Raw genomic sequence first — 22038 nt, forward strand, 5'->3', positions numbered from 1 at the left:
GTGTCAGGCATCTGGAAAGCACGCCAGTCAACTGCAGTGATCTTTAGACTCTTTGTTAGCAGTGAAAACGCTTTCTCTATGTAATATTTTATTCAGAAATAAATATATAAGACAGATAAGAGTGGAGCTGGATAAAGACTTTTAGTAGCTGAAAGCATTGAACTTATCATGGTGAACTTAATGCAACTATAAGTTAAAATAATACCAAAGTATAAAATAAATGTAGGGAGCCTAACGAATTCACTTTTTTGTTGTTGTTGCCATAATGGATATTGCATCAGTTAGCTTTTGCTGTGTAACAAACCATCTTAAAACTCAGTGGCATAGAACAATAATCATTTATTCTCAGGAATTTGGACTTGGCTGGTGGCTCTGCTGATCTTGGCTGCACTAGCTCATGCATCAGAGGGTTGGCTGGTCTAGACTGACCGTAGCTGGAATGACTCAGATCTGCTCCATGTGCCTCTCATCCTCCAACAGCCTGTCCTGGGCTTGTATCATGATCATGGCAGAGATATGAGGGAAAGCAGAAGCACATAAGGCCTTTGTAGGCTTAGCCTTGGGACTAGCATAACGTCACTCCCCTGCATTTTACAGGCCAAAGCAAGTCCTAAGTCCAGGCAGGATTCACGGGGTAGGAAAAAAAGACTTTGACTCTGGTGAGAGCCATTTCAAATTCACATGGCAGAGGGCATGGATATTTAGAAGGGTGAAGTATTGACGTCTACAATGCAATAAACCACATTTCATGTTTTTATTAAATACCAAATATTAAATTCTTTAAAAACATTTTTTTTCTTCTTCTTTTCTTTACTGGTATCCTTGCTTTGCTAGTGTTGGGAATCCAGCATTGCCATCTGGCTGAAGCGAGGATGGAGGCCCTGCCTGCCCTCTCTGCTCCTCTATCCCCCAGTCCCCTGCAGCCCTTGAGATCCCTCCACAGAACTGTGGAGCAGTTTGAAACCAGTGGCTTAGACAGTATGGGGGGATAGGAGGTAGGTGGCCTTCAGTGTTTCTCCAGGAAGCATTACCTTAAGTATGTGAATAAGAGTGGGGACAGGCCAGCCTTTTTTGCCCTGACCTTCTCAGCCAGTAAGCCAGGGGTCTCTTCTCAGGCAGTGTCTGAGGGTCTGGAATAGTTGTCCATCGGGAAACAGACATGAAATCATTCCCACTTAATAGATCCAGAAACTGACACTGAGAGTGGTGCAGAGCCCCAGCATGCCCTGCATATAAGCTGCAGCCCCAGGATCCTAATCTTGAACTCTGCCAAGTCAAGGAGGGCTCAGGCTGGTGTGCAGTAGGCACTCTGGGTACTTTCTGGATTGGATACCATGCTCCGAGTGTATCAGATGGCTTTGGTCTTTGACAAGATCCCAATACTGGACTCTGGTCTTAAGGATGCAGAGCTGGAACCCTGTGCCTAGAGCCCCTTGGTAAGGGAGCCACCATCCTGTCACAGGAGAAATCTTGAGGCCCCTATGCTCACAATGATCCCTACCCCAGGGTAGGCCCAGAGAGGCCCCTTCTCTCCCTTGAGAGCAAAGGCTTTAGTTTAAAAAACCATCTCATTTCCCTCTGCTTGCTTTTGGAATTAAAACACGAAAACCCACAGGAGGCTTGTGAGCCCCCACTGAGACCAATCGGTGACATTTTCAAACACTGGATGAGCTGTTTGTCAACTGTGTGTTTTGGAGCAGAGGAGGGGGAAGGGTCTGGAGAGATGCCGGCAGCCTCCAGCAGGCCTTCTGCTTGTTTGCAGATGGAGGCAATTACCCTGGGCAGGCCCTCTTGGGGTTCCCATCCCTTCTTGTGTGTCTGGAGCCATGCATGTCTCCCAGCACCTGTTTCCTGTGCACACTGACCCCAGTGAGTTACAGGTTCAGGGAGAGGCATTGGCTTTAGGGCTATCCCACAGCTGCCTGAGCCCACGGTCAGATTGTGAGCTGCAGGAACATGCCCTTAGATGGGTCTCCACTGGGTACAAAGTCCAACCAGCATCTCACCTGTGCTTTGGTCACTGAGCTGCTTTGCAGGAAATAAATGGGAGAGAATGAAGGAGGAAAAGTGGGCTTGAAGGAAAGAAGAATAGGGATAGTCAAGACATCCATTTCCATGGAAACCAGAGTTCCCACGAATACGGCTCTTTGGGAAGGATGGATGGTCTTCATTATGCTAGAGTCCAGTGTAGCCTTTAACAGTAATGGGAAGAAACATCATGCTGAGGGATATCAGCATAAGGAAGAGCTTCCCAGCAGAACGGCACAGATGCCTTATCAGAGAGTGAGGTCTCCATCATGGGGAGCATTCAAGCAAGGCTAGAAGGACCCCTGCTAGGGAGGCTGTGGCAGACAGACTTTCAGGTGATCCCCAGTGGTCCCCACCTCTTGGTGTTCATGCTTTTAGGCAATCCCCTCACCTTGAGTGTGGCCAGGACCTGGGATGTGTTTCTAATCTATAGAGTATGGCAAAGGGGATGGGATGTCACCCTTGTAATTACATTATGTTACATAAGACTCTGTCTCAGTCAACAGGAATGAGAGATTCACCTGGCATGGATGATGAAGGAAGCAGCCCACAGGCTGAAGCTGGAGGGCCCCACTTGGTTAGGGATGGCAGGTTGCCTCCAGGACCTGGGTGTGGCCTCTTGCCAAGCAAAAGCCAAGGCCTGACCCAGTTGTTAGGAAATGAATTCTGCCAAAACCCAAATTTTCCTGGAAGCTGATTCTTCGCCAGTCAAACCTCCAAATGAGAACACAGCCCAGCTGACACCTGACTGCAGCTTTGTGAGATGCCAAGCCTGGACTCCTGACATGGAAACTGTGAGATAATAAATGTGTGTTGTTTTAAGCCCATATGTTTGTAATAATTTGTTATGCAGTATTATGAATAGAAAATGTATGCAGACCCTTGTATGCAGATGGGGCTTTATGCCACCTTGTCTTTATCTTCCAGCTGGGCTGGTTTTTGCAGTTATCTAATGCTGCTGAACAAATCACCTCAAATTTAGCGGCTTAAACAACAGCAACCACTCATTACATCTCACAATTTCTGTTGGTAGGAATTTGAGAGTGGCTTGGGCTAGATGGTTCTGGTACAGCTTCTCATGCCATTGTAGTCATATGTCAGCTGGGGTTGCAGTGATCAGAGGATCTGATGAGGGCTGGAAGTTTGCACAGCTGCCAAATTGGTGCTGGTTGTTGGCTGGGGGCCTTGGTTCCCTTCCACATGGGCCCCTCCACAGGGATGTTTGAGTGTCCTCATGACATGGCGTCTGGCTTCCCTAGAGTGAATGATCCAAGAGACCAAGATGGAAGCTGTGATGCCTTTTATGACCTAGCCTTTGGAAGCCACACATTGCCACTTCCACTGTATTTAGTTGGTGACACGGGACCAGTCAGGATTCGGTGGGGAGGGTGTGACTCCCAGGAGACAGGGCTCCTAGGGGACCATCTTACAGGCTGGCTGCCATATTGCTCTTCTTTTACTTCCTCAGGCACCCTTCCTTCTCTCTCCTTTGCAAAGACCATTCATTCCCTGTGGCAGGCCCAGTGTCTTCCTCTGCCTTCCCCTTACTCACTGCAGCTCATCTTTGAGGTCTCAGCAGGGGCCAGCCCCAGCTTTGTGGGGCCTGGAGCTTATGCAATTCAGGGGGCCCTCTTCAAGATAAAGAAGACAAAAATATCTTGATTTTGTAACTTTTTGAGATTACATGGTCATTACTGAGGCCCTTCCCGGGATTTTGGGAGGTGATGGAGCAAACAAAGAATTCCATATTTAAGCTTTGCCAGTATCACTGTAAACCATCAGGACCCCAGAATGATGTCAGAGAATGCTCCTTGGTCCCCTAGACTAAGAAACTGCCATTGCTTCAGCCTTTCCATGGCTCACACTTATAATTAGACATTTAACATCCCTTTTGGCCACAAGGGACCATGTTTTATTCAAAACCTTTCTGGGCTCATTGTCAGATATTATTCTAAATACCATTGACACAATAGTGACACAAACGGGGCTCCAGCCCTCCTGGAACCTACATTCTGGTGGGGGCAAGAAATGGAATAAACAGGTAAACTACAAAATTTTTTTTAAAGATTTTTTCAACTAGTGGCAGGTGCAATGAAGAAAGCAAACCTGGACAAGGGAGGTCAGGGAAGCCCTCTCTGAGGAGTTGACATTTAAGCCGAGATCTGAATGATGAGAAGCCAGCCATGGGAAGATCTGGGGAAAGAAGTGCTCCTGTTGGGGGAACAACAAGTGCAAAGGCCCTGAGGCATAGATAAGGTTTTCATGTTTCAGACTAAGCAGGGAGGCCAGGGCTAGTGATAAGGGAGAACCCCCCACCCCCAGTCAGGGTGGGGGTTGGGGCCAATAAAGATTGAGAGGCAGGTCAGGAACAGGTGGGACTTTACAGATGGGCAGGAAGACTGGGTTATTTTCATTAAGGTACATTTTAAAGTGCACAATAGCACTTAGCATATTCACAATGCTGTGCAACCACCCCCCCTATCTAGTTCTGAGTTTGATTCTAAATCAGTGAGAAGCTGTGGGAGGGTCTGAGCAGCATCAGGCAGAGGCCCCTGCCCCAAGGAGAGGTGTGTTTCCACCAGCACTTCCCCCGGCTGGCCACACCCGCATGGCCCCCAGACATCTGCTTCCCTCTGCTTTGAACTCCTTCTCTAAATTGGGAGGATGGAAGGGGAGGCGGGGGAGGGAGGAAGATCGGGCTTTTAATTTCCAACTTTGAGTGTCAAAAGGCAATTTCATGCCTGCTGACATGATTAGAGCAGTGGAAGTAATAGAAGCTGGCATGACTTTTCCATTCTCATTTCTGATTATGTTGATTTGTGTTGACTCTCTTTTTCTCTTAATAAGTTGGGCTAGAGGCTTATCTATTTTGTTTATTTTTAAAGTGCACAATAGCACTTAGCATATTCACAATGCTGTGCAACCACCCCCCCTATCTAGTTCTGAGTTTGATTCTAAATCAGTGAGAAGCTGTGGGAGGGTCTGAGCAGCATCAGGCAGAGGCCCCTGCCCCAAGGAGAGGTGTGTTTCCACCAGCACTTCCCCCGGCGGGTCACACCCGCATGGCCCCCAGACATCTGCTTCCCTCTGCTTTGAACTCCTCTAAATTGGGAGGATGGAAGGGGAGGCGGGGGAGGGAGGAAGATCGGGCTTTTAATTTCCAACTTTGAGTGTCAAAAGGCAATTTCATGCCTGCTGACATGATTAGAGCAGTGGAAGTAATAGAAGCTGGCAGCTAATGGGGTGCTGGCTCCTGAGGATTCCTAGTTACTGATTTTTTTTCCCCCAACAGGGACAAGAATTTCTAGTAGTGTTTAACCCTGCATCCACCCAGGTGAGGCACATGTGCTTTTAAAGCAAGAAAAGCCAAGAAGACCACAGGATGAAACTCAAAATGCTACAATAGCTTTTGAGGCTAGGAATCTGGGTATTTCTGTGACATCAAGAGATTTTTATGAACCTAGTTGGCAATGAGTTAACATTCATTTTTTAAGAAATCTGTAGCCCAAGCAAAACACCTGGGCCAGGCCGGGTCTGGCATTAACCTGGGACCCAGGGCTTCCAACCACCGTCCCAGAATTGTTTCCATTCCAACCATAGGCAGTGACTGTTTTGGATCCTTTTCCTGAGAACGCCACTACCCTCCGGGTTTCCATGAGCTTTCTGCAAATGCAGCTCACAGCGCCTACCATGAGCCAGCCACTTGACAAAAATAAACTCATCAGAGCCCTGTGAGGGAAGTATGTGTGTCCTGTTGCACAGATGGGCAAACTGAGAGGCCGAGAGGTGGTTCTTTGGCCCAGAGTCTCCCAGCTGGAGAGTCTCCCAGAAGAGATGAGAGTCGAGGTTTACCAGAGTCCAGGGCCTGGGGCCTAGCTCGCACTCCCCAGAGCCTCCTGGCTTTTCTCTCCAGCCTCACGCCTTCCCAAATTACCTTTCAGGCTCCAGGCAGGCTGGCCCATCCATCCCAGTGGTCAGCCCGACAGACAGAGAAAGCAGGAAGAGCTGACGGATGAGGAGAAGGAAATCATCAACAGGGTGATCGCTCGGGCTGAGAAAATGGAAGAGATGGAGCAGGAACGAATTGGGTGAGGGTTGCACTCCATGCATTCGGAGAGCGCCAAGGCGTGGGGGCCAGGAGGCTGTGCTGCACACGGTGGGAGCTGGCATGGGGCAGGGCTACCTCTGGGGTCCGTCATCTGTGACACGCCAGGCCACCCACCCAGGCAGAAGTGGAATCCTTGTTGCATGCCATGCAGTGGGCGAGCAGGAAGACGGGAAAAAGAAAGAATGAGAGTGGGCAGGGGCTGGCTGGGGAGGGGAACTGAGGCTGGGAGAGGGGAGTCTGCTCACAGGGAGATGGGGGCTTGTCGCTGGAGGCTTGGCAGGGGGCAGTGGGCTCAGGTGTCTTAGCCAATCTCACCTGCGTAGAAATATGTTCCAGAGACACTGGCTATGTTGATGCCAGAATGTATAGCCGAGGGAGAAGGAGAGAGGATGTCTAAGGGACAGTATGTGAAAGAAAGTAAATAAGACAATTGGAAAAATCAATCCCCAAAGAGGGAGACAATGGAAATTAACCTGGTGGCCATGGACTTGAAGAACCTGGGGATCCATCCTGGCCGCCCGCTTACCTTACCGTGTGCTCCTGGCTTGGGCACGCAGCTCTGCCTGTCTGACCCTCTGCTGGCTCACTCGCAGCAGGGGGAAACAACAGTAATTGGCCCCCAGGGTTGTAGGTAGGAAGGGGAACGATGTACGTAAGGTTCCTGGCCCAGGCCCTGGGAATACTTCATGTTTAGTAAACAGTAAGAAGATGGGAAAAAAGTGGGGTTTGTGGGCAGAGCCTTAAAAAATGTATGTGAGAAGAGAGGCAAGGGCTATAAGGAAGATGTGTAGCTGTGTCTGAGAGTGACAAAATCAGTGAGGACAGTGCTGGAGAGAGAGGGAGGGGTGGGGGTGGACTTGGGAAGGGAGGAGGGGCGCACGCAGGTGATCAGGGAGGAGCTGGAACTGGGGCGACTGTGTTGTGTGTCTGTGGGTGGAAACTTCGGCTGCCGGGGGGAGGGGGGATCCTCCAATACTGGGGCATCAGATGGGAAATGGGAGGGGTTGCCAGGAAGCCCCTCCCCACCCTTCTGCCAGGGCCAGCCTTTGCCAAGGGCTTACAAGGGATTTAGACAACGAGGTGCCAGTTTAGCTCCCCACTCACACACTCACCTAGGGGTTAACGAGGGCTTTGGGGGGAAAATGATGTTATGAACACGCAGGAAGTGGATGCCTTTGATTTGAGCCCGTGTAAATAATTTTACTCCAGGCTGGCTGGGGACGGGAGGGCTGCCACTGACAAGCAACAGATGCCCACCACGGCCCGTGGCAGCTACTTAGGAGGCCCTCCGTCAGCTTTCTCGGGAGGTTGCTTCTTTAATTTTGCTTTTATAAAGCTCTGTCAGGAGTGGGCTTGTCCAGGCTGGAGGTCTTGCACGTGCCTGTGTGCGTGTCTGTTTTCACTTCACCCAACAACGGGCCTCAGCCATGTGGGAAGGAGGAGATGGATGTCGGAGGTAAACACCTGGAAGCAAGAGCTCCCCTCTCAGCCTCTTTCCAGCACAACACTCACCACCAGATAACATATTTTATAGTTTATGTATTTAGTTTTACCAGTGTATTTCTGTCCCTGTTAGATTATAAGATTCTGAGAGTAGAGATTTTTGCCTGCTTTATTCCCCACTGAATCCCCAGAGCCTGGTAGACAGTAGGTGTGCAGTAAGTTATTTATTGAGTGAATGAGTGAACATGGCAGATGATGCTGCCCCCAATTTCTTTCTATAGCTCTTGCGGCCAAGAGGCGGAGAGTTTAGAATTTTCTAGTCCAGGATCCAAATTCCCAGGGAAGGCACTCTGACTGACTGGTTTATGTCAGGTGCTATCTGTCATCCAATGAACGGTGGCCTAGGGTGCTGGCCATGTGGTACAAATGTAGCCTCTGGGCTGTCTCTGCAGGTACAGTTCAGGGTGTCCCTGTGGACTGAGCAGATTCCATCTTGAATATTCTAGAAACAGGATAGATGGGACCCCTGCCTTGTCTTCCATGTCTTGTCATATAGCCTCAGCTAACCTGGTGATATGGTAGGATAGCTTAGTGCTTAATCACTGGGGCTCCAGAGTTGGGGAGACCAGATTCAGATTCCAGCTTTGCCGTTTACCGTCCATGTGATCTTAGGTCAACCACTTTACCTCTTTGTGTCCCAGTTTCCTCATCTGCAAAATGAGGACAGTATATTAGCACATACTTCTCAACGAGTGTTTAATTAGCATGCAAAGGATTATCATGGTGCCTGGCACAGAGTGCGCGCTCAATAAGTGGTGGCAATCATTTAACTATGAATTTGCTGAGAAATCTGTTTTTGACACTAGCCAAAGCCTATGTTCTAGAATTATGCCCCCAAGACTGCTATTTGGCAAGCCCTGGAACTCCAGCAGCCCCTGACGTCCCTGAAGAAGACTTCAGAGGCCTCCGGGGAAGCTGGGCCAAGCCCGTGGTGACAGAGCGTCCCTCTGCTGAGATGGTGTGCCTTCTGCCAGAGTGAGGAGGGCAGCCCCGGGCACTCTGGCTGCGTTTCCTGGAGCCCTTCCAGTGGCCTGCGTTCTCCAGTACCCTCGCCAGAGCCCAACTCAACGCTGTTTGTGTCCTTTGTGCTAAAATGTGCCCTCATTCCCATTCTACCCACACTTCCTGCTTTTCTGAACCCTATCAAGTAGGTGTTTATATTGTCCCCATTTTGCAGGTGAGGAAATAAGCTTAGAGAGGTCAAATCACTTGCAAAGGCCACATATAGCTGAGGTACTACACCCGCACACACACTCTCCCACTGGCCACTCTAGAATTTTACGGTTAACTATCAGGTGTCTTTGCTGAAGACCTGGTCCCTCTTAGACCCTGCAGAACATGGAAATTTTTAAAGCTCATCTTTGGAGGGGACATTAAGGGAGCTAGAAGCTGGAGCCCCTTCTGGGCTGACCCAGGGCTTTCTTCCAGATTGCATTAACCTGTTTGAACTTCCAAAGCTGCCTGAACTGGGGTGCACACTAAGAGTTCTGGGGAGAATTGCCCACAGGCCTCCCCAGGAAGCATTGCCTCTCTGGAGCCACAGGCCGTGCAGCAGCCCAGAGCTGCTGCCCTCCCTGGAGCCTCTTTGCTGCTGGCCAAGGAGTTGCCTAGACCTTCATCACCTCTTGGCCACACAACCCAGCTCTGCTCTTCTCAGCATCCCCACAGGGAAAGACAACGGCCAAAAGGGAAACTCATTAAACAGCCTCTCCCCCCACCCACCCACAACATTCCTTATTCAAGCACTAAGTGGGATCTCAGAGTCTATTTTGCATGCCCTGATGGCTACAGACTTTCTATTATTAGGACACTCTGCCTGCAAGAAAGGAGATCAATTCCAGTGAGTTTTGTTTTGGTTATCTCTTGCTGCATAACAAATCCCCAGAGCCACGTGACTCAAAGCAACAATCAGTATATTATTTTTCATCATTCTGCGGGTTGAAAACTCAGGCAGGGCTCTGCTGGGCAGGTTTTCTGCTCCAGGTGGCATGGGCGGGGGGAGCACCCTCAGTGTCATTCATCTGTTGGCTGGGCTGGACTGGAAGGGCCAGGAAGGCTCCACTCCCATGGCTGTGCCACAGTTTCTCTTTGTAGCCCTCTCCGTGGGCTCTTTCTTTATTCAGAAGTTTGGCCTGAGCTCCTTTACATGGCGGCTGGCTCTCAAGAGAGCGAAGGTGGAAGTTTCCAGGGTTCTTAATAGCTAGGTCTTAAACTGGTAGGGCATCCCTCCACCACTCTTTCTTGGGAAATGGGCCCCTTCTCCTTGTGGAAGAAGGATTTACCCCACCAGGGAATGAAGGTGTTAATGGAGGCCATCTTTGGAGATTCTACCATATTACTCAAAAAAGGGAATTTAATATAAAGATTCAGAGTATCTCAAGGGATCCAAGGGCGGAAACACAGCCTAGGCTCATGCTCCCTTTCCCATGTGTCTGAAAATACTCCCATGCTATACCTCCCTGGTTTTACAGCTCCTCTTAGTCCTAATTCCAGACTCGCAGGGAAGGAACTGATTGGTTCAGCTCACCTCGAGCACCTACCTCTTGTCCAATCAGCTGTGGCCAGAGGTGCCAGGTTCTACAAACATAGCTGTTGAGTGCTTCTCCTGAGTGTGAAAAGGGCCTCTGAGAGTTGGACAGATGCCCATGGGGTGTCCACAGGATGTTTAGACTGTATTAAGTCAGGAATTAAACATTTTCCTGGAAAGTTTGTGGTTTGGGGCTTTGTTTTGTTTTTTTTCCAGTGGTAGGTCCCTCTGCATCCTTATATTTCTTTCTGTCCAGAGCCTCTCAAAGGCATTGGCTCACATATCCTGCCTGCGAAGGGCCAGGCAGTGGGGTGGCTTCCATTCAAAGTCAACTTCCCTAAACAGATGGGCCCAAAAAAGTAATTAGGATTTGTCATTAACCTTGGTGTCCAGATACTGTGATGGAGGAGATGTTAGAAAGACACAGGAAGACCTGTTGTCAGAATCTGCTGGATTCCTATCACCTCCCCATCCCAGTTCCACCATCCCCTCTATTTTTGGCACAGAATTTTTCCAAAATGTGGACAGAGGGAGAAGTAAGTAATAATACTTGGAACTTGTCACATTTAATTAGGTGGTCATCTTTCCTGTGGTTTGACAGGCTGACAATAAGCCTGGTCACTCTCCTCTCTCTAAAGGAGGGCCCCCCACCCCCAACCACCACCATTTTTATGACCTAGAGTCCTAGGTGTTCTATGGGAAGAATTCAGGAGGGTTGTGGCATCTTTATATTACAGACACATTTATGCATGTATCTGTGTGGATTTTTTGAGAGGAAATATACATAGATTTCATCAGGTTTGAGGGGACTCTGAACCCCCTGATGTTAAGAACTTCTGAGTAGTATCCAGGGATTGGATCGGTGCTTTCTAATGTCCTAAGCCTGAATACTTTGACAGAATCTGTTTGTATAAGATCAATGTGGAAGTCTTCTTAATTGCTTAAGTATCCCAGTGCCTGGCATAAAAGAGAATGAATGAATGAATGAACATTGGATGAACCCTAAACCCTAAGCCTCTCCCTGAATCGCATCAACCTCTTGGACTCCCAGATCTCATCTGTAAAATGGGGAGTTGGACCAAGTGGTCCCCAGGTCCCTCCAGTCCAGGGTTTTTCAACCTCAGCACTATCTACATTTGGACACAGATAAGTCTTTAAGGTGGGAGCTGTCCTGGGCATTGCAGTTTTGAGCAGCATCTCTGGTTCCCACCCTTTAGATGCCTGCAGTGACCCCCTCCTCCCCCACCTAGCTGTAACACCCCAAAATATCTCCAGACTTGGTACACGGGTCCTGAAGGGCCAGGTCACCCCCTGCTGAGAACCACTGCACTAGCCCTTGTGTCAGGGGGTTCACAAAAGGGAGAAGAAGCAGACTTGAGGATTTTCCTGCACATGCCCACCTGATGGGAAACAGTAACAACAGGCCACTCTAACAAAGCACCACGTGCTGACACTGCACTCAGAGCTTTACATAGACTCATTTGTGTAACTTCACAGCAGCCCTACGTGTTAGGCCACATTATTATCATTCCCATTTTACAGGTGAGGAAACTGAGGCACAGAGAGGTTTAGCCACTTGCCCAGGTTAACAAGAGATAGAATTGGGATTACGAACCTAGGCTGGCTGGCTCCATAGTTAAAGTCTTATTCTGCTATTCTATATTTAGAGAGAGGCAAGTCTTTATTGCCAAGCACTGCCAAGGAGCTTTCAAATACATTGTATTTCCCTTAATCCTCATAATGTCTTTGCAAAGAGACAGACTATTGTCTCTGCTTTACAGCTGAGGAAACTGAAGCTCTCTGAGGTTAAAACCCTCGCCCAGGGGCACACAAGCCTTTACATGGCCAGAAGAGACTTTAAACTGGAATCTGTGTGCACTTTATCCTATTGCCTTTTGGGGTGCGGCCAGGGAAGCCAACTGACAAATGGCTTCAGGGGTTTAGGGAAGTCAGTAATTTACAGGGTAACTCAGGTCCCTGGGCTCAGTCTCACACACTTCCTCCTTCCACGGGACAGTTGTTCCTCTCCACTGCAGCGACCCTCGCACTGCCCCACCCTGGGCCCCAGCACCACATTCTCTCAGCTGTACTTTCTATGCCAGGGAAGGGCAGGTGGAGGGGTTAAAAAGAGCCCTAACCATAAGCACTGAGATGTAATAGACTCCATTCTCCTAAAGCAGGTGACAGCATGGGCAGCTAGACTTAGCCTCCAATCCCATCTCTGCCACTTGCAGGCTCTGTGCCCTTGGGTAAGTGACTTCCCTTTGTGTGCCTCAGTTTCCCCATCTGTAAAATGGGAGTGAGTAATAGAACTGATCTCGCAGGTTGTAGATGGCTCAATGAAAACAATGCATATAAAGTACTTGCCACAGCTTGTGGAAACTATTACTATTGCTGGGTTTATAATGACCCAGAACCTTGCCTGGGATTGACTACACACTTAAGCTTGGCTGAGTCCTCTAGCTCTCTTTCTGTCTTGGCTCCAAGTCTGAGCTGGGGTGACCCCCTCCCCAAAGTGCTGAGGCCCAGGCAGGAATCCCATCCACCAATCCATCAAGGAGAGAGAATAAATCCACAGCTCCCTGGATGGTGACAGTAATAAACAATAGTGAGAATTAATGAGTCTGAAATGCACACCCCACCTGCCAGCTGAATGGCTTCACAGCAGAGCAGCTCAGTCGTTTAAGGACAGGTTGCTGAGAGGCCCTGGCATTGGGGTCCCAGGCAAGCTTCCATCAGAGCAGCCATGTCCCCGTCCACAGCAGATGGCATGATTTTGACTTCAGAAAATGCCAAGTCTAATAAACTTGATGGTAATATCCCACACTTGGCAATTAGGGTAAGGGGAAACAGCATGATTCTGGAATTGATGGCTTGTGCGCACGTGGGAGAGAAGGAGGGAGATGGAGAGACAGCGTGGCATCCCCTCTCACTGTGCCGCATGTTTGTGAATGTTGTGTAATCATGGTCAACGGCTGCTCTAAAGGCAGTTAGTTGCTCAGGCCCCATCCCATTCAGTGGTGCCATCCCAGCTTTTCGCCATTGCCTCCTGGTTTCAGGAACTGCACATAAACCCATCACACCTTGACAGGTGGGGCGTCTTCCTCGGCTCTGCAGCATGCCACATTAAGCCTACCTCCTCGCGCAGTTGTACCTCCATTAGCCTCCTCTTCAGCGTTGAGACCCTGCAGCAATACCCGTCTGAAAGATCAGTGGTTGCCTGAATGTTTCAGTGGCCCATTTAGACTTCTGGAAGGAGGCTGAGCTTAACAAACAAGCATTGTCAGTCCTCTGTTTAGCTTATAACCTTGTCTGCGGAAGTCAGCCAATGGGAACTGGGCTCTCTACAAGGATGGTGAATGCACAGCTAGGCTTTTGGAGATGTGTTCTGCATGTAGGTACTGACCACATGCATGTGCATGTGTGTGTGCATGTGTGTGCCCTTGTTCACAGGGACAAATGCACATATGCCTCTACCGGTGTGCCTGTGGGCAAGTGTTCATATGTGGGTCCATGTGCCATCTGTGTGTATGTATTTAGAGATGGGCACATGAGCCTTGTCAATCCCTAGTCACTACAGCTCCTTGAAAAGCTTTAGAAAGATGCATTTCATGCGCAGATTATAGCACCTTGGCTACATAGGAAAAGTGTGAATACAGGGAGTTATAAAAGCCACAAATTTCCTGAAGAAATAATGAGCAGCAGCCATTATTGAGTAGTTACCAGGTTCTGGGCATTTTACACTCTAATTTTATCTTTGCAATAATCCTAAGAAGTAAGGACTTTGTTCTCCCTAATGAAAAATGGAGGCTCAGAAAGGTTAAGTAAGTTTCTTGGGGTCACAGAGCCAAGAAGTAGCAAAGTCCAGATAAGGACCCAGGCAAGCCCTTCCACACCCAAACCCTTGCATTGTAACCATCTAAATTGATAAATATTGAAAGTGTGAGTGTGTGTGTGTGTGTGTATGCATATGCATGTACGTGTGCACATACACATAAAGAGTCCACACTTTCCTGACTGAGAGGGAGCACCTGGAGAAGACGACTGGGATCTCACAGAGTCCAGAACTAGACTTCTTGGACATCCAGAGCCAGGCAGAGAGGAGTTGCCTAAACCTTGCTCTGGAGAGGAGGCTGAAGTCTGATTCGGATGTGAAGCAGGTAGAAAGAGAGCCAGTTGGCATTTCATAGCCCTCCTGTTAGGGTGCTCTTTTATCACTACTAAGTTAGGCCCATTTGGGAAAATCTTGTAGTTTCAAGGAACCTGGTCCAAACCCATGTGTAGGCAAAGTCTGTCACATTCAGGAACCACTGCAGTGCCTGAACCTCTCACTGCTCTGAGCGTTCCAAGGGCTTTGTTCTTATGTCTCAAAAGACGGCAAGTTGAATGCCTTCTACATAAAGCCCTTTGATGCTGTGCCATCATTCTTAGACTCAAGACCTGCATGGGATGGCCCCTGCCTACTTCCCTAGGCTTGTCTCCCACCATCTAACCCACCAGCTATGCTGAGTGCCTCTCAGGTCCTTTGTACATGCTGTTTCCTCTTCTTCCAGGGTGTTTCCTCATCCTCTTTACTGGGTCAGCTCCTCTTTATCATCAGGTCTCAACTCAATGGTCACTTTCTCTGAGGCCCCATCTTGACCATTTATGTCCCCTCTTGTGCATTCTCCTAGCTGCCCAAAACTGTTCTTCGGAGTGCTGAGGCTGAGTGTAATCACGATGATCTGCGTGGTTATTTAAAGTATCTGAGTTCCTTGCTAGAGGCCACTCCCTGAGGCTGGAAACGGCTTCTGGTTTGTTCCCTGTTGGGTTCTCACTGTCTGCTTGACGTGTGGTAGGTGCTCCATAAACATTTGGAGTAGCCCATCTGCACCCATTTGAAGGGCAAGGTCAGACCAAGCTGAGAATCCACTTCCCACCACTTCCGTAGGTCATTGGTCGCTGCCCAGAGGGGATGTACCCTTTCTGGTGCCTCTGGGAGCATCCTGGGAAATGGAAGGTGCCCACCCAACTTCACTGGGTAACCAAAGGCTCCCCTTGAGCGCGCAGCCTGGTGATGGATGTTTCCTGGATGTGAGGTGTGAGCAGTAGTCATAAAGTTAATCAGGCATGTAAAAACATAAGTAGAGAGTGACAGCCACTTAGAGCGTCCAGCTAATTGGGCAGTTAATGTGGAGACATTAGACAGGCAAACAAACAGGCTGCCAAAGGAGACAGGTCCTCTCTTAGGCAGTGAGGAACCTTCCATTTCAGAACACCAGGGACATCTTCTGTTTCAGCCTCGGGGTCTGAGAATCCCTGAATGTTGGCCAGGAGGGGAAGCGTGAGGTGCATCTCATCTAACCTCTCACATTATAGTCTGGGGAAAGGGGACTCAGAGCAGAGGCGCTACAAGGTCATTGACTGAATAAAAGGTAGGAATCAAACCTGCATCTTTTAACCCTTGGCTTACCTGTTCTTTATCTTCAAAAATGCACTTTTTCTCCTGATATAAAGCTAGACATGCTAAAGTTAAGAAATGGTAAAGGAGTCCAGCTCCCTTGAGGAGGGAGGTGGAGAAGTGTTAAAGAAGAAAATAACAGTTGCTTATATTCCCACTACCCAGTGATAATCACTATGAGTATTTTGGTGTGTTTCCTTTCTAATTTTTTTTTTTTTGTCCAGTGAATATGTTCAAATGAGCATGTTCTAAACCCAAAGTCATACCCTGATCACAATTGTCCATCCTGGGTTCTTTTCCCCTACTGAACGCAACAAGGAGAACATTTTCCCATGTGATTTGCCCTCCTGCTTCCTTCCTGACGATAGCATTTCTCAAAGTGTAGCCAAGAATTCACCAGCATCAGGATCACACAGTCGAGCCACTTCAAAATGCAGATTCCCCTGCCCAGCCCCAGCCCCGTAGAATCATTGTCTGAATGTCAAACACTCTCTGTAGGTGATTTGGAGACACCATGCATTTGGGGACCATCCCTCCATGCAGGGGCTCTCAGCAGGGCCATGGTCTGCGATGTTGGCATCTGGGCTTCCCCAGATCCATAGCTGAGAAGCTGGGGCCCCATGCATTGTGTACTTCTTTTCAATGCTCTCTGAGTGATTGACATACATTGTGAGTTGTGAGAATCTTCCATGAGGCATATGGGGTGAAGAAGCTGAATTGTTTTATCACCATGGCTCCTTGTCTTCCATGACATAATATTGACTTAGCTTCCTGTGAAGTTTTATTTCCAAGTTTATACTCTTTGGCTGGTGGGGCCCTCCGTGTTGAGTCTCTAGTATTTGGGGCAACCGAGAGGGTGTCCCGACGGATGGACTGCAGGAAACCCTCTGTTCATTCCTGATCTTCAAACAGAGAAGGGAGGTCTGCCCATCTTCACCCCACATGCTTCTCCCTTTATTGGTCTGTTCTGAATTCACAAATAACAAGGGTCCCTGAGCTGAGACATCCAAATAATGATCTACATCTGTTGTTTTTCCATGCCATTTGCTGCCACTGATAGAAGCTAATGACACGCTCCCAGTACAATGCATGTTAATGGGCCTTTCAGCATCTAGAATTCTCCACCTCCCAGCTGTGCGACTTGGGTAAATCACTTAACCTCTCTGTGTCTCCATCTTAACTATTTGCGGAATGGGGACAAGGATAGTCCTTAGCTTAGGTGCGGCTGGAAGGAATTCAGGAAATCCACGTGAGTGCTGATCTGTGCCCCTGGCATGTGGTAAGTGCCCAGTAAACATCGGCTATTGTTATTCTAGGTGTTCTGAGACCTTAGATGGGGCTCACTCCGGGTTACTGCTCCCACCCGCCATCATCCTATAAAATCAGTTTCTAGAGGAACAGGGAGGAAGGGGTGCAGGAAGAGGAAGATGAGGAAAGGAGGAGCGTGTAGCCTTTGACTCTGTGCATCTGCCTCCCTGAGCGGCTCTGCCTGACCCGGGTCACTGCGGAGGCTCCCAAACCTACAGGCTGCTTTTCGCTGTTTCTTGGGCAGAGCGGCTCTGTTAAATGGAACACAAAGGGAGAAGTTGTTATTTACAACATTGCCAGTCAGAGCACTTTGAGAGAATGGCAAAGGCGAGGGGTCCTAGAGGGGGAGTAGCATCAGATGGCTGCCAGGCAGGGCTGCCTGGGGCCTCCTGGGGCCTGCGATGCCCAAGCCCCATCCCAGCGGTTCTCACACCTGCCGTGTCCACAGCTGGGACCTGCTTATGGAGGGGCGGGCGGGGTCCAGAGCCGTCTGTGTGAAGTGACTGTGGCTGGAATGGGAACAATAGGTCTTGTAAAAGCAAGGAGATGACTTACTTTAAGCTGGTGAGAAGTGTCCCAAACCTACCTGAGATCACAAGGATGCCTACAGGTTATATTGTTAGGTAGCCTTGCTATTTAGAGTACACCTGGGGACCAGCAGCACCAGGTGGAAGCTTTCTAGAAATGCAGCATCTCAGGCCCTACCCCAGACCTGGTGCTTCAGAATCTGCATTCTGACAAGATGCCCGGGTGTGCACATTAAGTTAGAGAAGCAGCAGTGTAATGCACATGAAACTTGGGTTCTAGTTTTGGCTCTGCCACTTCCTAGCTGTGTGACATTGGGCAAGTCACTTAACTTCCCTGTGCCTCACTTTCCTCACCTGTAAAATGGTATAACTGCCTACTTCCTAGGGTTGGGGGGCAAAAAACTTCATAGCATGCCAGGCATATAAATGCTATATAAGTATAAGCTGTGATCATACATTACTTGATACTCAACCCAGCTTGCTTTTGTTGGATAAAAATGTGGGAAATAGGCTGCCCTCATTCATTCAGTGATTCAGCCATCATGTGGGCACTGTTCTGGTCCTGGGAACAGAGCAGGAACATAACAGACAAGGTCCCTGGCCCAAGGAAGCCCATAGTCCAGAGGAGCAGCTAGAGATGCACTCACAATTAATTAGTTATTTAATGTAGATAATCTCACAATTACAGAGAGACTAATGTTGTGAAGAAGTACAGCATTGCTATGAGAGTAAATAAAAAGGGTGGTCAAAGAGGGCTTCTAAGAGAAAGTGATATTTCAACTACAATCTGAAGTTTAAGGGGAATTCTAGGCAGGAAAAGTGTAAAAGTGTGTGTGTGTGTGTGTGTGTGTGTGTGTGTGTGTGTGTGTGTGCATGAGAGAGAGAGAGAGAGGGTGGGGGGATCACAGCTATGGAGGAGGGCTGTATTTCAGGCATTAAGGAACAGAAGTGCAAAAGTACTGAGGCAGGACAACTGGAACTCAAAGACCAATGTGACCAGCATAGTGGTTCTCATCTCGAGTGTGCATCAGAATCCTCTAGAAGGCTTGTTGCAACAGATTTCTGGGCTCCAACCCCATAGTCTCTGATTCAGTTGCTCTGAGTGGAGCCCAAGAATGTGCATTTCTCACAAGTTCCCAGGTGACACTGACGCAGAGGGCCTGGCAATCACACTTAGAGAGCCACTAACTAGAGTATCAAAAGGAAGACCAGGGGGAAAGAGGTTACCGGTTTCACCTGAGGCCAGGCCACAGAGGGTCAAGGAAGCGCCATGGAATGGGAACCAGCTGAAGGTTTTAAAGTGAAGAGGGAGTGACATGATCAGATTTATGTTTTAGTATCATCACTATGGCTGTGGTGGGGAGAGCAGACTATAGAAGGCCATGGCTTGTATTAAGAAAGACAATTAAGAGATTACTACAGTCATCGAGGGGAGATGGGTGAGATTCATGTAATGGAGACAAATGGGTGGATTCCAGAAATGTTAGGGAGGTAGATGCCATAGCTTTTGGTTGGATCATTATCAGAAGAGCAGGTGGTCAAGGAAGACCCCCAGCTTTCTGGTTAGAGTAGGTTAGCTGACAGTCTTGTCATTTTCTGAGAATGGGAGTAGCTATGCTAGGGATGGGACTGGAGAGCAGCCAAGATGAAGAGTTCAGCTGAAAGCACAAGTTTGAGATGGCCGTGAAGACATCCAAGTGAAGACAGGGTGTAGACAAGTCAATACACAGATGTGGAGCTCAGAAGGCAGTTTCTGCAGAGGAAGTCACATGAGATGGCAAAGACTAGACAAGGTTCTAAATCTGGAATCGATAGAAAAGGTGGGAGATGCAGGATTTGGATTCTCTGGTGTTCTGAGAATACATTGGAACTTCATATTCATGGGCCTTTTTCTGAGGAAGGGTCCCACAGTCATCATCAGATACTCAAGAGGCCAGGATTCGGAGAAGGTTAAGCCCATCGGCCTGACACCGTGGGAGAGTCCAGGGCTCCCTGGTTCTTTAAGGTCATCACTCTGTCTCTGCTTCCAGGCGCCTGGTGGACCGTCTGGAGAACATGAAGAAGAATGTGGCCGGGGACGGGGTGAACCGCTGCATACTGTGTGGAGAGCAGCTGGGGATGCTGGCCTCTGCCTGCGTGGTGTGTGAGGACTGTAAGAAGGTATCGTCACCCTCTTCTCTGCTTCCCTGCTCATCACATGCAGAGGGGCTAGGTCTGAGCTCCAGCTTGGGAGGCCCTGGGTCTTGGGGATGGAGCTTGGCTCCTGAACACTAGTTGCCAGAATATGATTGCCTCTGGGATGCTCCCATGCCAGCTGTCTTCCAAGGCAACCCTGATCTTGTTTCTCTCCTGGAAGTCATTCTGATCCTTCTGTTCCCTTGGAGCTCAGCTCCATCCAGGATGAACTTGGGAGACTTAGGCAGGACATGCGCTATGGTTGAGCCTGCAAGTGTCCTGGTTGTGGCTTAGCTGTAATGTGTCAAGCTAAAGAGCATGCTGGGCACCTCTTTACACATGTGTGTGCATGGAAGCTTAACCAACGACTCTGGGTTATGGTACACACGTCTTAGAAAGCCCCTCCAGCCAAGTTAGAACCACTGGGCTTCTTGGTTATCCATTCTTGAAGGGTTGTCTGCCTGTGCTTTCTCCACTCTGCACCCTCTGTTCAAGCTGTCTGCACCTGCCAATTCTAAGACATAGATACAACTGTCCTTGGGTCTGCCTGATTCCCAGGAAAGGATTTCAGGGGAGCAAACCAATGGAGACATCCAGAATGTCACGTGGCATCTCCTGCTTGGGGTCTCATTTAGCACTCAGAATGGAGTAACAAAGAAGGTTTATCTATTGCAAAATGCTTGTCTGCTGCAGCCAACCAGAAAGTGAGAATCTTGTGACCTATAAGATCTTCTTATTTGTCTTGGCTGCCAGGAAACTTAGCCAAAAGTATATGTTTTATCACATTGTCATGGCATTTACTCAGGTAACTTCCTTCTCCTTGAAGAGTGGAACCTGTAGCCATAGTCTAGAATGTCTCATGTTCCTTTGGGAAAGAAAGAAGAAACAAATTCATAAACAAAATAAGTATATGGCCTTTCCTCTTGAAAAATCATGTCAGTGATCTCCTGAAAACTCAGAGCCCACAGGGACTCTTGGAAAATTCCTTTATCTAGTGCTTGAGAATGACTCCAGTTCTTGTTGTTGGAAATTAAGATTCAGATTGGAACTTCTAACCAGCCTTGATCATGGGAGGGGGTAAGAAAAAGAGAGTTCAATATCCTTACATCCACCAAAAGGAAATAGGGCTCTATTGCTATCCTTCCTGGCTGCTTCCCTGATCACTGGCAGCTCAGGGTCTAGCATATCTGAGCGTGCACTGGCTATGTTTTGTCCCCAGAATGTCTGCACCAAGTGTGGGGTGGAGACCTCCAACAATCGTCCTCATTCTGTGTGGCTCTGCAAAATCTGCATTGAGCAAAGAGAGGTGAGTGGATTGGTCCCATTGGCTTCTGGAGCACCCTCCTTTCTTTGTCTATCTCCCCCTTCTTTGTTGGAACTAAAACAGGGTGGCAGTTGAGATCTGGGGAACCTGGTCAGGCATGGGTCTTAAGGGTTGGTATGAAAGGAACCAGCTCAGCTGTGCACACAAGAACAGTCCCCAGATGTTTGAATGTATTTTTTTCTCCCCTCCCACTTATGGGATTTTTCTCTGCTTAGCAGTATGGAGCACACCACATCTAAGAAGTGGTATCTTACACTTCATATCCAGTCTTTTCCTTCCACTTGCCAGCTGTGTAACCTTATTCCAGTTTATAACCTTCCTGATAGTCAACTTTCTTCATCAAGAAAATGGGTATATTCAGACCCTCTTCTTGAGCATCACGGACATTGTGTGCATCAAATAGGAATTGTGAAAAGTTGCATACTGGTGAGAAATGTGTGCTGGCTATTGTGTTAGTGCACAGACAGCAGGGAGCAAAGTTAAAAACTGGCATTCACAAAGGCAAGAGCAATAGTGCTTGGCTGCTGTGTCTTCATCCTCTCCCTCTCCTGCCCCAGGTATGGAAGCGTTCTGGAGCATGGTTCTTCAAGGGCTTCCCCAAACAGGTCCTCCCCCAGCCTATGCCTATAAGGAAGCCCAAGACCCAGCAGCCGGTCAGTGAGTCCACTGTCCCTGAGCAGCCCACCCCGGAGCCCAAGCATGCTGCCCGGGCTCCAACTGGAGGTAGGACAAAAATGACATTTCCTTTCAGTACCAAGGACAGATCCTGGCTAACTTGTCACCTAGAGGGTGTCCTGTCCTCCTGTCTGTTTCTACCCAGCTGGTGGACAGCCAGGCTCTGGGGTTGGGTCTAGGATGCCTATGTCCTCTTCACAGCTCACCATAAATAATTATCAGGAACGTAGCACAGAGAACCCTCCAGCAGCGCCTGGCAGCCAAAAGCCTTTGTTGTCATCCGTCCCTGCTGGAGCATTCAGAGGTACAAGAGAGGTGGAAATTAAAATTAGAAATGGAGAGACTCCCATCACCAATATACTCTCCGGAGCCTGGGGGGATTTGGGGCTTGCTGAGGAGGCCTTCCTTGCCCCTGATATTTCT

General features: G+C 48.7%; 1 protein-coding gene across 4 annotated transcripts in view; it reads left to right on the top strand.

Annotated features, from left to right (window-relative positions):
• The window catches only part of RPH3A (rabphilin 3A), a 90869-nt gene that overhangs the window by 39927 nt on the left and 28904 nt on the right, over nucleotides 1–22038 (top strand). For all 4 annotated transcript variants that reach the window (XM_073223562.1, XM_073223561.1, XM_073223560.1 and 1 more), the window contains 4 exons: nucleotides 5970–6116; nucleotides 19472–19601; nucleotides 20836–20922; nucleotides 21498–21663. In XM_073223562.1, the coding sequence (XP_073079663.1) occupies nucleotides 5970–6116; nucleotides 19472–19601; nucleotides 20836–20922; nucleotides 21498–21663 (530 nt within the window). The remainder of the gene's footprint in view (nucleotides 1–5969; nucleotides 6117–19471; nucleotides 19602–20835; nucleotides 20923–21497; nucleotides 21664–22038) is intronic.

Source organism: Manis javanica, chromosome 15 (genome assembly GCF_040802235.1).
Source record: "Manis javanica isolate MJ-LG chromosome 15, MJ_LKY, whole genome shotgun sequence".
NCBI classification, from domain to species: Eukaryota; Metazoa; Chordata; class Mammalia; order Pholidota; family Manidae; genus Manis; species Manis javanica.